At 39.5% G+C, this 15,009-nt stretch overlaps 1 protein-coding gene across 3 annotated transcripts in view; it reads left to right on the top strand.

The window, feature by feature from the left end:
- Nucleotides 1-253: 253 nt before the first annotated feature.
- The window catches only part of FAM214A (family with sequence similarity 214 member A), a 95,065-nt gene continuing 80,309 nt past the window's right edge, over nt 254-15,009 (top strand). Inside the window, exons 1-2 of one of the 3 annotated variants that reach the window (XM_027569420.1) lie at nt 254-402; nt 1,525-1,641. In XM_027569420.1, coding sequence (XP_027425221.1) covers nt 1,626-1,641 — 16 coding nt within the window. In that variant the 5' untranslated portion in view covers nt 254-402; nt 1,525-1,625. Of the gene's footprint in view, nt 1,210-1,524; nt 1,642-15,009 lie in introns of all 3 variants that reach the window. The other 2 variants (XM_027569419.1, XM_027569418.1) reach the window with 2 other exon arrangements.

The raw sequence follows: 15,009 nt of genomic DNA, 5'->3' as shown, positions 1-15,009 counted from the left end.
GGGCCCCGCAGCCTCTCCAGCCTCCCGGCCTCCGCCGGCCCCTCGCAGTTGCTATTCCCGCCCCCATTCCCGCCCTTGCAGCCGCGGGGCACCTGCACCGAAACCCAGGCCCCGGGGCTAGCGCCCCGGGGCGTGCGGAGTGTTACCATAACAACCGGGCGCCCGCCGCGGAGGCCGCCGGGGAGGAAGTGACGAGCGGTGGGTTGGCTGTTGTTGGGACACGTGACCCGGGCAGTGTTTTGACAGGGCAAACAGCAGAGAAAGAACTGGGCGAGCGAGGGGGATCGGGAGCTGGGGCGCCAGAGCTAGAGACAGCGGGCGGGCGAGGAGCTGGCAGAGGCGCGGGGCAAGCGGGCCGGCCGGGGCGACGGGCGGGCGAAGCCCGGGGGCCGCGGGGCTCGGGTGCGAGTCGGGCAGGGGGACGGGCTGAGCGCTGGGAGCGGAGCGAGGCGGCGGCTGAGGCGGGGGTGGATGGCCACAGGGGCGCCGGGGAGCCGCGTCGGGCTTGTGGTCTCGGGCCCCCATGGTCCTCTAACGCAGCCCGGGGGGCCGCTGCGCGCCACACTCCGCTCTCGCCCGCCCTGCGCCTCTCGGAGCCTCAGGTCTGAGGTGGGAGTGTGATGTGAGCTGCTGGGCGAGCGGCGGAGAGAAGTGCCAACAGAAGGAGGGTTTGGGACGGGAGAGGAGAGCGAGTTAGTCAGCAGAGGTCGGTGGAGGGAGCCATGAAAACAACTCTCCGGCGGGGAGAGGGGCAGGCGCTGCGCTCGGTGCGCCGGGGCTGAAGGAAATCCGGGGCCGTGGAGGGACGGAAGGGGCCCGCAGAAGGCAGGCTGCGCAGAGCAGGGGCGAGCGCCCAGCGGTAAACACCCGTCCTGGGGCCGACCTCAGGCCTGGCCACGCAGGGCTGGGGGCTTGGTCGGGGGGCGACCCGGGACAGCCCAGTAGAGTTCGTTTGGGGCTGGGGGGCTGGGCTCGAGGAGAGGACTCGGGTTTCTTTTGACCCTTTTATTGTGTAAACTTGGCCGCGGTTGCCACAGGAAGGCTAGCCAGAGGGTAATTACACAGGTGAGGCCCTGCGGGGCGGGCGGAGCTTCTGGCGCGGCGCTAGGGGTCTTGGAGAGTTTCCTGCGCCCAGGCACCAGGACGGAGAATTTCTCTACCAGCCCCTGCGGAGGTGCCACTGTTCCCAGCGGCGTTTTTTACGAAGGGGTTAGTTAGCTTGTGTTGCTTGAACCTTTTTTTTTTTTCCTTGCCTGTATCTCCAGGTTATAAATAGATCTTTCTTTGGTTCAGAGACGCTGTGTCAAGGAAGGACACTTTGGCCTGGAGAGCACACGGGCGGGGAAGAGGGGTGCTGGGGCCCGAGGAGATGGGGAGGCGGTGCACAGAGTTTTGCTTTTTTCAGAGCTGCCGATGGTGCTGTCACCGTAGTTAGTGCCGGGAAGAGGCCTGTTAACAGGAGGTTTCTTGCAAGGTCCGGGTGTCGGAGCAGGACTAGATTAATTTTATTTTGGTCCCTTTTAGCATTTTGAAAACCGAGCATTACCCGCAGAATCCGCGGCAAGCCTGTTGAAGGAGCCCCCAAGTGTACTTTACAGCACGCTGGGTGGAAACTGGATGTGAAAATGAAGCCAGACCGAGGTAAATGACTTACTTAAGTAGGATTTTTTTTTTTCCTGTGCCCCATTTTATAAGTGTTAACCTAATTTTGTACCAGGATCAGTTATTTGTCTATGACATATGACTACTTGTTTCTGTTACAGGTTCCAGCTGGTGAGATAGAGAAGGGCATGTGGAAGGAAATTTAGGATCTAGATGGGGGATATATTCTTCAGAAGTGTAAAGTAGTAGTTTCAAGAGATAACTCTAGTGTTAACTCAAAATGAGATCATCAGGAACGGCATTTGTATCTTGCCACAGTAGTTGGCATCATTTTAGATTTACAATACTCATTTTTAGGTAAAGTCAATCTAACTTCAGCTTTAAAGTTTAAAAACGTTTTCACCTTGAGAATTTGAACCTGATAAATTGAGAAAATTTAAGATTGAGTTGACAAGTATTTTATTATGATTATTGCTTTTATTAGCTGATTTTTGTGCTTTAGGCAAACTCTAAAAGTTTGCAAAGTACTCCAGGGGCTTAATTAAATATCAGTATAAGTAAATGGGTCATTTCCTTTCTAAACCTGTATTTTCTGGATTTATGAGAATGATGTATACTCTGTGTTTTTCAAGGACTTCAAAGGAATTAAAAACTATCAATTTTCTTTTGATTAATGGCAAGGACCAAGTTGAGAAGATTATTAATATAGTAGTAGTTAGGAGTGAAGGCTTTTTGGTCAGATGGGGGTTTGATTCTAAGCAACATTGTTGGAAGAGGATTATTGTATTTGGTAGGGAGCTGGACTAAATGACAAGAGTTAAGCCTTTAAGATTAGAAATGTTAATTTAGCCTCCTATGAATTAAATGCTCATTTTTAAAAAGATATGTAATAAACTGGTTGTTATGTCCATACTTTTTTCAAAGTGTATTAAAAGACAAATTTTCTTTTCTGGTTAAAATATGTCTTTGGTAATAGTGTCTTTTAAAACACACTAGAAAGAAGTGGAGAAAGCCATACTTACGTTAGTGGTTTAAATTAGTTTTAAGTGTTTGGCTGTTTCTTAAAATCAGCTATGTATGCATGAAATACTATCAAGTGTATTGTTACTAAGGAGGTTGCTTGTGTAGAATGAGAAGTTGAGACTTTTGGAAAGTTCTGACTTTGGAAAAATGGCCCCAAGATCAGTAATTGCATGTCAGAATAAACAAGCAAATAAAATCAAAGTTGCTATTTGTTTTGGATTTTTTTGTTGTTAAAATTTGCTTTAAGGTTGTAAACAGCTTAAAAAATAATATTTGCACACATCTCTATTTTAGCCCAAACTAGTACCAAACACAATAAAATGTTTTATGTATATATAACATATATAACATCTATATATATCTGTGTGTATATACACACCCTATGGTATATAGTATATATACACACGTACATACTGATTACTAGGAAAAATAAATACATTTATTAAGACTCAAAGAAGTGACTTTTTTCTCTTTAAAATTGTAGCTTTCCTTAGCATTATGATGGTAAAGAATTGCAACTTTAGTATTGAGACTATATTTCATAATAATAATATGGGTCTTCAGGCCCATGGCCTTAAAGTAGTATCTTTTATTTTGCAAAATAGTATACATAAACAGAAATAAGCTTTTCATGAAACGTACTTACCCTTACTATGTGAGTGTGGTCTTGTATTTTCTGTTCTACTTTCTATTTTTAAAATTTGCTGTCACAACCCACTGAATTGATTTCTTGACCTGCAGTTGGAAAGGCATAATGATGGGCAATACTTAGCTAGATGACAGTAATATTTCACTTTTTTCTACATTGGTGTCTAAGAAACTGAGTTTTCTGAATAATTAAAACTTTACTCTTTAAATGCCAAAAATATATTTTCAATTGTGGACAGACCTCTAAAATAGGGCTAGAAATGCCCAATAGAGCTATTTAAATTTGAGAGTTCGTTGTTGTTGTTGTTGTTGTTGTTTTGCCTCTAGCTTAAATCACTTCAGCCTGCTTTTTTTTTTTTGTAAGATCTGATTTTTAAATTCTCATGCTATCAAAAGTCTTTGTTGTTAAAATGTTTATTCTTGCCTCCTTTTAATTTCACTGCTTTTAGTCTCTGGGTTAGAGAACTCAGTAACCATACTTAACACTGAATTCTCTATAAAATAAGAGTAAATAGGAGAACCCTTCATATCTCTTTCAGAATCTGAGTAAAGTGTATGAATTCCAGTGTAGAGAGAGACAGATATTTGCTTAGCGGGATACAGCTGCACTTCAGAAAGTTTCTAAATAAGTAGTTGCTTGACTAGTTTAAAAAGTCGGTTTAAGTGAGGAACCATAAAAATAACAGCTTTAATTATTTCACCCATCTGTTTTTCTATGCTCAAGGTTCTTTTGGGGGGTAAAATGGGGTCTGTTTCTCGAAGTTACATATGATCTTTCTTGTATAAATCACACCAATAATATACACCTAAGATTTCTAGTCCCCCCCACACCTTCCCCTGAGATTTCTAGTTTTGATTTCTTAAAAGTAGAATAAGACTTTGCAGAGCAAGCTGAGGATGTATCTTTAACATTTAAAACCATTTTAAAATTATTAATGTTTCACATACTCTTATATGTGTCTTGTGTACACAGAAGTCAACAGGAAATTGTTTTGGAGGAAGAAGGAATATATATTCATCAAATATGTTCTTTCCAAAGCATTCAGCAGTTTTCACAGAAATAACTTTTTTGCACTCATTTCATTGGTTTATATAATATTTAAATAAATTAGTTATTATAAATAGGGTGTCATAAACAACTTTTGAGAACAAACACCAAATTCTAGTTAAGCATACAACTCAACTAGAAGAAATAGAAATGTGCAGACAACTGGAAAGTGACCTCTTCGCTGCTATTGTCTGCCAGTTTGCTTTATGGAGGCTATGGAAAGCATTGGTGGATCTTGGTAACTGATTAAGGGAAAGTCACTTAGGAGAGCTCCTACTGTACTTTCAGATAACTAAGATGTTACTTTATAGGATAATAGCTACATTTCACAGTAGTTATAGTATTTTACCATAGTCTGAGGTAAAAAAAAAAAATTGGGGGGAGGGGAAGAGAGAGAGGGAGAGAGAATCTTAAACAGAGACACACTCCAAGGGCGCCTGGGTGGCTCAGTTGGTTGGGCGACTGCCTTCGGCTCAGGTCATGATCCTGGAGTCCCGGGATCGAGTCCCGCATCGGGCTCCCTGCTCGGCAGGGAGTCTGCTTCTCCCTCTGACTCTCCTCCCTCTCATGCTCTCTGTCTCTCATTCTCTCTCTCTCAAATAAATGAATAAAATCTTAAAAAAAAAAAAAAAAACCAAAACAGAAACAGACTCCATGCACAGCACCAAGCCCCACTAGGGGCTGGATCTCACAGCCCTGAGATCATGACCAGAGCCAAAATCAAGAATCGGATGTTTAACCAACTGAGCCACCGAGGCTCCCCTAAAAAATTTTTTTTTAGATTTTTAAGTAGTTACATAACATTACTTGGGCAGTGCAGCCAAAGATGAGTCTTTGATGTTATCATTAGCACATCAGACCTACGTTTGTTCCTTGTTCCATTAGTTGCTAGCTAGGTAATCTTTATTTACTTAATCCCTGAGAGTCTCAGGTTCTGTATACAATGGGAATAAGCCTAACTTCTTACAGTTGTTAGAATGAAATATGACCATGGTTAGCACATAGTAGGTTTCAAATAAATGGTACCTTTTATCATGTTAAGACATTTTAGATGCTTAATGGTTGGCCAGTTACAAAATAATGTTCAACAGAGGAAAAATAATCAAATGTGCAATAACCTCATATTTTGTTCTGTTGAGTATTCATAGTGTTCAGTCTGCTAAGGCTCAAGCTGATTTAATCGGCTTTTAATATGTAGTCATCTGAGAAAACATAAAAGCTATGAAAGGATGCTTCACATATATGTATAATTTCTTTATACTTCATTTTTTATTGTAATTATAGCTTAAAATGTAAGGGGTGGAATGGGTGGACTAAGCTTCCTGGGAATAGATTTTTAAATATATTAAATGCATTAATTGCTGACCAGAGCTGGGCAGCTGGGCGGTCAACAATGTTACTCTACCTTATACCCAAGGATGCAAAGTTTAGACCTAGTCCTAGATAGATATTGAATACCCAGTATTAGAAGTCTAGAGCGTGGCTTTTGCATAGAAACAATGAAAATATTTTATGTTTTAACCTTTAATAATTATTTGTGTTATGTATGTGTGGTATTCCTGAAGTCCTAAATTTTTGGTATTGTATGAAAATCTAAGTAGAATAAAAAATCTTTTTAATTAAAAAATGTTCGCTTGCTATGCTTTATGCCTTCGTTAGAAAGTTTTTTCACTAGACAATTCTAAGAAGGTTATCTGAGCTTATCAACAATTACAAAAGACAAACCTATAAAATCTAGTAAATCATCAATAAATTAATAATTTAAACATACTGTTTCAATTCATATTTGAATGCATATTATAGGCCATTTATCATTCTTAAATACTATTAGTGTAAAACCTGTTCCACAAACAAAATACCAATTAGATGTTTTCTGAAGTTAAAACTGAGAGGAGTAGTCTTAATTTTTCCCCCTGTTATAGATTGAATGTTTGTGTCTCCTCCCCCTTCTCTACCAAATTCATGTGTTGAAATCCTAACCCCACAAAGTGATGGTGATAGGAGGTGGAGACTTTGAGAGGTGATTAGGTCATGAGGCTGGAGACCTCATGAATGGCATTAGTGCCCTTATAAAAGTGGCCCAAGAAAGCCCTTCCATCATCTCAAGTTACGGTGAAAAGACAGTCATCTATGAGGACGCCACCTCTCACCAGACTGAATCTGCTGGTGCCTTGATTGTGGATCTCCCAGGCTCTGGAACTGTGAGAAATAAGTTTCTGTTGTTTATAAGCCACTTAGTTTATGGTATTTTGTTACAGCAGCGTAATGAACTAAGACTCCCCCCTCATCTTTTTTATTATAATACAAGTTTAGGCTTTAGCCTTAGTATTTTATTTTTTTTTAAGGATTTTATTTCTTTATTGGACAGAGAGAGACACAGCGAGAGAGGGAACACAAGCAGGGGGTAGTGGGAGAGGGAGAACCAGGCTTCCCACAGAGTAGGGAACCTGATGTGGGACTCGATCCCAGGACTTTGGGATCATGACCTGAGCCGAGGGCTGACGCTTGACGACTGAGCCACCCAGGTGCCCAGTATTTTTTTTTTAAGACTTTATTTATTTATTTGACAGCGAGAGAGACAGTGAGAGAGGGAACACAAGCAGGGGGAGAGGGGAGAGGCAGGCCTCCTGCTGAGCAGGGAGCCCGATGTGGGACTCCATCCCAGGACCCCCGGATCATGACCTGAGCGGAAGGCAGATGCCCAATGACTGAGCCATCCAGGTGCCCCTAGCCTTAGTATTACAGCAGTTTAAGAACTTACCTCAGGTATACTGCAACCCTGTTAGCCTCAAGCAGTTCCTTCCTAGGCAACTGAAATAGGAAAGAACTGGTAAGACCTAGAAAAAAGAATAGTAAGGGAATTAGTTGCCTTGCTTATTTACTTAAAATAGTTCATTGTTAGCCAATGTAAATCAAACAATAGAAATGACATGTTTGAGGAAAAGAAAAATGTTGACTAGATTAAGTAGACCAGCCTTTTATTAAATTCCCAGGTGGAGGTGATAGTGGTAATATTAATAATAACAGCTAACTCTTGGGCATACTATGTGCCAGGCACTGTTCCCAGTAGTTTGCATGGATAATTCATGTAGTCTTCACAGTTGCTCAAGGAAGTAGATGCTTTTGTGAGCTCCATTTTATAGATCAATGAAAATGAGTCACAGAGAGATTTGGCAAGTTACCCAAAGTCACACAGCTAACATGAGGGCTCGCCCTGATGTGAAGCAGGCTCAGGTATATATTCTTAATCCTCTCATGGATAGCAATGAGTTGTGTTAAAATATTACAAGATATTGGGACCAAACTAGCTTGTGGAAAAAAAATAGATCTGGTAGGTATCGTGATCTTGGAAAACTTTTCTCTGCCTCACTTTTATCTTTACAGTGTGGGGAGTAATAGTACCTTGCTTTGGGTTATTTTCAGGATTAAATAAATGTATTTAAGGTGCTGAGAACTATGGCTGGCACATAGTAAACATTCAAATCTGAACTGCTTTTGTTAGGAGACATACTCTTAAGAAGTCAGTTATTTAGAGAAAGATGGGGAAGACAAAAGGGCTAAATCAACTGTACATATTTTGTATACGCACTGTGATCTCAAGTCAAAAGTCTATCATCCATTGACACTGATGGGTCTTGACACATCAGTAGCTGTTAAATAACTTGATATAACTTCTGAAATTAGACACTAATGGGATTGACATAGACATTCCCTGTCTGTTTTTGCCAGTCATCTAGTAAGAAGGAAATGATTCAGTGGATGGAACACTGTCATTTCTTTGAAGCATGAGAAAAAAATATAATTGGAAGGTAGACTTCAGAGGCTAATGTGTATATAGGGAGCATGATTTCAAAGGTGATTTCCTTTTCAAAAAGTGAAGAAACCCATGGAACCTGAGCATTCTACATTGTGAGCAAGTATAGAAAAAAATTAAATGAAGGAAATTTTATTTACTTTTTTGTCTTTTCAACTTTGTATCTAGTTATGGGAATGTTTTCCTCCCATTTGAGACTGAGGATATTAAAAAACTGAGGTAATATAAAAAAAAACTGAGGTAATATCAAACTTAGAATTTTAATATTGATTTTTTTTTTTTGTAGTGAAAAAAGCAAATTGTAGTACCTGGAAACAGTACTTCTTTTTCAGTATGTAAACCAAAGTCAATTTGTCAGTAGTTCTGTCCTTGCTCAAATGTATGAAAAATCAGAATAGTTCCTTCATTATATCAGACGTTTGTATTAAGCTGAAACAGGATAGAGTGGGTAACAACGCCAGTACCAAGTCAAAATATTAGACAGCAATCGATGTGTAATACTCACGATACTTAGCAATAATCTGAGTTGAGTTTTCTCATATTTTCCTTTTATATGAAAGATATTCATCCAGTAAGAAGGCCTTTTGCATTTTTTTCTCCTTGTTCACCCTGCCCATCCCTGCTGGATACCTTGTGGGTTTTTGACAATCATTCAGGGCCTTGTATGGCCTATTGCCTCTGCCTAAAAAGCCTTTCTCTCTAGACATGAAATGGATGGCTCCTTTTTTTTTTTTAAAGATTTTATTTATTTGACATAGAGAGAGAGAGAGACAAAGTGAGCACAAGCAGGGGGAGTGGCAGGCAGAGGCAGAGGGAGAAGCAGGTTCCCCACAGAGAAGGGGGAGCCCGATGTGGGACTCGATCCCAGGACTCCGGGATCACGACCTGAGCCGAAGGCAGTCGCCCAACCAACTGAGCCACCCAGGCGCCCTGGATGGCTCCTTTTGATCTTGGCTTAAATGTCATTTTTCTTAGAGGCTTTCTCTGACTACCCTGTCTTGAGTGTGCAATTAATGTTAGCTGATGTTATATTTATTAAATTAGATGTCCTTTGTTGTTCTGTCTCAGCAGTCTTGTTTCCTTCATAGAATTGACCACATTTTGTAATTTTTTGTTGTTTGTCTCCACAACCAGATTTTAAGTTCCTTGAGGCCAAGAACCTTGTCTCTTATTAAGCTGTATTCCCATCACCTAGCAGATATCCTTATATATGGTAGATTCAGTGTAGGTGCATGGGAGGTGCTTAATATATATTCGTTGAACGAATGAATGACTAGTGTTTCTCAATATTTGTGGAGCAAATAGGAGTAGAAGCAGAGGTCAGCAATCACTGTTGTACTCACACCTACTGAAATTCTGCCAGTTTAGGGATTTGTTTGAATTATTGACTATTAGGCTATTATCACAACTTTATGCACAATTAAAAAATAGATTTTAAATACATTTGCCCATAACTTAAAGGAAGGTTATATTTTTAAATTGATTAAATCTCATTGAATTTAGAATACTGTGTTGTAAAATAACAAAGGGGTAGGCAAAAGCTATTTGGTATAGGTAGTCCCTGTTTGTACACATCTGATTAACAAATGACCCACCCACAAACATTTGCTGGAAGCTCTCTGCCATCCATCCACCATGCAGAATTTGTTCCTGTTGGCTATTTCTCTAGGGAGAGAGGTTAAATTGGTTGAAGAACTTCAGGTTTATGAGTACAAGAGGTAGGCTTAGGTTAATAGGAAAAAGACTCGAAGGATTTAGAGTTTAAATTCAGGATCCATTCTATCACTTAGTTCTATGACTGGGGTCAAGTCCCAGACCTGTTTTCTCTTCTGTAAAATGTTGCAGGACTCACAAAGTGTTGCATCTGAGCTTCAGGTGAGATGTGTCAAAGAACTTTATAAGCTATGAAGTGCTATGTATGTTGACTAGTTTACCCAGTGGGAATAATTATTTGTGTAGATGAGCAAAGGACCAGCTGCTGCTAAGCACATCTAACTGCATCTTAGTTGGGGACACTCAGCTAAACATCCATTCACATTGTGGCTGATTTTTACTATTTTCAAAGTTGTCTGTCTCCTGACTAAAATTATACCAACTAGAGATTCACTTAGATTAATAAGTGTGTATTTAATTAAACATTTTTAACGAATATTAAAATGATGGCCATATTTTGGTATAAAATTGGCTCACTGAGTCCTTTTTAGCAGCATGCTATAAAGCAGGAAGAGTTAAAATTCTAAGGCTTTAGGGTCAGACAGATAGAAATTCTAACTTCAGCACTTAACCAGCCAAATGACCTTGAGCAAATTGCATAGCCTGTCTCAACTTAAGGTCTTTTTGTCCTAACACCATCAACCTTAAGGACTGTGGGAGAGATGAACTGAGAATCTATGGTTCACACCTAGTGTATGCCTGGCACAGGATAGGGATTGCTAAGTGTTTTACTTCCAGGGATACACAGCTTGAATCAGCGGCACCGAGGAAATGAGTGTTTTCATGTTCTGTTGTGAGGACTAGTCATTACAGGCATAAGAGATCAGCAGATCATTATTGTTACTCTGAAACTTGTATTCTGCAATATACTACTAGAAGAACTCAAAACTAGCATTGAACTACACATCTGTAATGTGCATGCAGCGAGAGGAAAAGTAGGTAATTGGAACACACCAACTATTTCTGGGTGATAATACACCACAGTGAACATTTAGAGCAGCGTTAGGGTAGAGAGATTGAAGCAGAGGTGGACACTGGAGGGAGGTTGAAAATATTTAAGTGGTGAGATGGTGCCCCGGATTGCTTTTTTCTTCATTACAGAATATTACCCAGGATTGATTTTAGCGTTTGGAGCGTGGCCCTTCTACTTTGAATTCAGACTTCTTCCATGATGCTGGAAGTAATGGTCATTGTAGGTTAAAAAAACCTTTGGTAGGCTAGCCTGGGAATCTAGTCATAATTCACACTATTAATAAGTAATAATATTTATTCCAAGTATGACCATTATTTAGACTTAAAGTTATCCCTTTGAGGGGCACTTGGGTGACTCAGGTGTCCAACTCTTGATTTCGGCCCAACTCATGATCTCAGGGTCCTGGGATTGAGCCCCACATTGGGCTCCCTGCTTAGTAGGGAGTCTGCTTGTCTTCCTCTCCTTCTAACCCTCGCCCCACTCGTGTGCTCTCTCTCTAAGATAAATAAATCTTTTCTTTTACGTTTTTATTTATTTATTTGACAGAAAGATAGTGAGAGCAGGAATACAAGCAGGGGGAGTGGGAGAGGGAGAAGCAGGCTTCCCGCTGAGCAAGGAGCCCGATGCGGGGCTCGATCCCAGGACCCTGGGATCATAATCTGAATGAAAGGCAGAGGCTTAACGACTAAGCCACCCAGGCGCCCCTAGATAAATAAATCTTAAAATACAACTTACCCTTTGGGAGCACAACTGATTTTTCATTGGGGATTAATGTTTTAAATTAATATGAAGTTCCCATTTTTTATTTTCCTGCTTACCGAACTTACATGTTCTTGAATGGAATTAAAATTTGTTATCAGTATCTGAAATCAGGCCATTTATAAAGCTTATCCTCACATCTAGAAAATTCTTTTCCATTTTTTAACCAAATTAACAATTTTCTTTTGTGAAGTGTTACCATATTTCTTTTTCTTTTCTTTTTTTTTTTTTTTTTGAGAGAGAGAGACAGCATGAGCGGGGGTGGAGTGCAGAGGGAGAGAGAGAGATTATGACCTGAGCCGAAATTAAGAATCAGACACTTAACCAACTGAGCCACCCAGGTGCACCTCTCGTGGGTTATTTCTATCTAAATTTATAATAGTAAAAGAATATGTAATTTTATCACTTAATATTGGAAAATTGCTTTTTTCCGCCCAAATTTTTATTTAAATTCTAGTTGGTTAACATAGTATAATAGTGGTTTAAGGAGTAGAATTTAGTGATTCATCACTTACAGTATAACACCCAGTGCTCATCATGACAAGTGCCCTCCTTAAGAGATGGTGTTCTTAAAAAATAACTTTAGGTTAAAACTCTTACCATATTTGGTGTACTTGATCAAAGAATACTAATGCACAAAATTCTGATTTAATCATTTTACAAAAGAATTGGCTAAAGGAGTTCTTTAAACTTCCTACGTTGCTTGCTCTATAATTTATATCTAATTTTTAAAAAATTTAAACCCACAGACAAGTTGAATCATACCGTTAATCAAATACCTTTTCATTGGTTAATTGTGAACATCTTACCACTTTCGTTTTCTCTCTCAATAGGTAGGTGGGTAAATTAAGTAGACACGGGGGTTTTCATTTTTATTTTTTGTTTTCATAGTTTGAGAGTAAGTTGTAAACATGACACTTCAACCCTGAGTACTTCAGCTTAAACCGACTAGTATCAGTACATGAAAGCTGATTGTGTACATTTCTTCCCATTTCTGTTTCAAGTTAGTTGCTTGTAATCCTCTATAGTGGCCATTTACAACATAGAAATTGGCAATGTCAAAAACCAGGTTTTTTCCCTCCAGAACCAGGTGTGAGACATTTACTATCACATCACTGCATGTACCTCCTAAAAGTAAGAACATTCTCCTATATACCTGCAATGCATTTATCATACTCAAGGAATCAAACACTGCCACAATGCTAACATCTAACATATAGTTTATATTCACATTTCCCAAGTTGTCCCAATATTGTCTTTAGTCATGTTGCCTTTTAAGGAAGTAAATTGCTTCCTGTTACAGAAAAGGAGTTAGACCCTGATATTGAACAACATTTAGAAAGGTTTTAGATTATACTGTAAGCATATGTAAAGGTAGAAGTGAGTAAAAGTATTGATGTTTGGGGAAAAAAATTAGGTCATGAATATAGGACAATTAAGATATTTGCAGATTTTTCCTTATTTAGCTTAAAAAATACTTGGACAAAATAGATTTAAGAGAATAATGAGTACTGATGAAATTCCAAGGTTTTTTTTTTGATTGAAAAGAATTATATTTGGGGGCGCCTGGGTGGCTCAGTCGTTGAATGTCTGCCTTTGGCTCAGGTCATGATCCCAGGGTCCTGGGATCGAGCCACGCGTCGGGCTCCCTGCTCGGCAGGAGGCCTGCTTCTCCCTTTCCCACTACTGGCTGCTTGTGTTCCCTCTCTCACCATGTCTCTCTCTGTCAAATAAATAAATAAAATCTTAAAAAAAAAAAAGAATTATATTTGAATTGGGATGAATTACGCTTTTAATCCTAAAGCCTCAGGCTGCCTCTCTACCCATTTTTTAGTACTCTAAGATCTCTGCTCTCTTGGCACATTGATCTCGTTGTTCTTCAGTCACAAGCACATTGACATCATGGGGCCTTATAGCATTTTCTGTCCCCTTCTGGAATACATATCTCGTGACCCTGTCCTTCATTTGACTTTGTGCTCAGTTGTCACCTCCTCAAAGAAGCCTTCCTGACCATCCTAGGAAAAGTACAGCTCTTTTATTTTCTCTTTACACTGCATTACTCCTCTTTGTAGTCCTTGTCACTGCTTGATCTTATGTTCTATATTTATTTACTTTTTTGTTTTTCTCCCCAGTAGGGATGTAAGCTTCATGAGGGCAGGGACTTAGTGATGTTTGTTCGCTGCTGTTTCCGGATGTGTGGACTGATGCCTGACATTTAGGAGCTGCTCAATAAATATTTATTATTAAATGAATGCATGAATTTTAGTATCTTTGTGATATACCATAAAACTCATTATTACTGGAAAATTTTATGCCTTTTTTTTCCTGTGATTTATTAGTTTTATAACCCTAAGAATTAACTCTCCAGTATCAGTTTTGTTTCTAAATGGAAATATTTATGCCCACTTCTCAAAGTTATTAGAGGATCAGATGAAATAACTACACAAACATAAGGCATTTGATAATGGAATAAATGGTAAAAATGTCTACCATCAGAGTTTGTAGGAAATAATATCAGCTGCAGTGATTGATTTCATGGCAAAGGCTCTTTGTCCAAGACAACAGCTGAATTGAGACTTAAAAGCCAGGTATGTTTGGGATAGGTAGAAGTTTACAGAGTTTGAGACAGGGAGGACTGAAAGAGAAGACAATTTGAGCAATTAAGATGTTCAAGGAATAGCAGGTAGACTAACATAAATTGTAGGAGTTACGAATGAGGAAAATTAGGGTTTTGAATATCATCACACTTAATGGGTTTGAGCTTCATTCACTTGATAGTGGACATCATTAAGTAGTTTGGTCTGATTAAAGAGAACTTTTTGGAAGAATAATGTGGCATTATATCTCTTTTCTTTTTTTATAGTTTTATTTATTTAATCTCTACACCCCATGTGGGGCTTAAAATCACAACCCTGAGATCAAGAGTCATGCGCTGCTCTGAGCCAGCCAGGCACCCTTGACAGTATATTCTATTATTTAATTTCATTATAAACCAGCAAAGAATTATTATTGAATACCTGGCAGTCTTAAAATCATTTTTTAGCTCTCAATATTACATTATGACCTGATATTATAAAAATTACCTGGCACTCATCTCTATTGTTGGCTAATCTTTTTTTCTTCTCCATTTTTTCCCCCTTTGCCACCATTCTTTGTAATGTATGAGGGATTCTCGTTCCCTTCTATGAAAATTCTTGGGAATATTAACATGTATACAATACTGGCAATGCCATAGCTATTGGCTAGATACTCTTTTGTCAGAATAGTTAAACTGCACTGTTAAAGCAGCTGTGTGTTATAACAAATAGAAAAACAGGATAAAATTGGAAATGTTTCTCTCATTTCAGACATTTGCTGGCAGAAACGTCATAAACTCTGGGATTAGAGGCCTTTGTATCTTCCAACCACATGTGAACTATGGGAGTAAGG

The sequence above is a fragment of the Zalophus californianus genome, chromosome 6, assembly GCF_009762305.2.
Source record: "Zalophus californianus isolate mZalCal1 chromosome 6, mZalCal1.pri.v2, whole genome shotgun sequence".
NCBI classification, from domain to species: domain Eukaryota; kingdom Metazoa; phylum Chordata; class Mammalia; order Carnivora; family Otariidae; genus Zalophus; species Zalophus californianus.
This window is presented reverse-complemented; position numbering and strand designations above follow the sequence as displayed.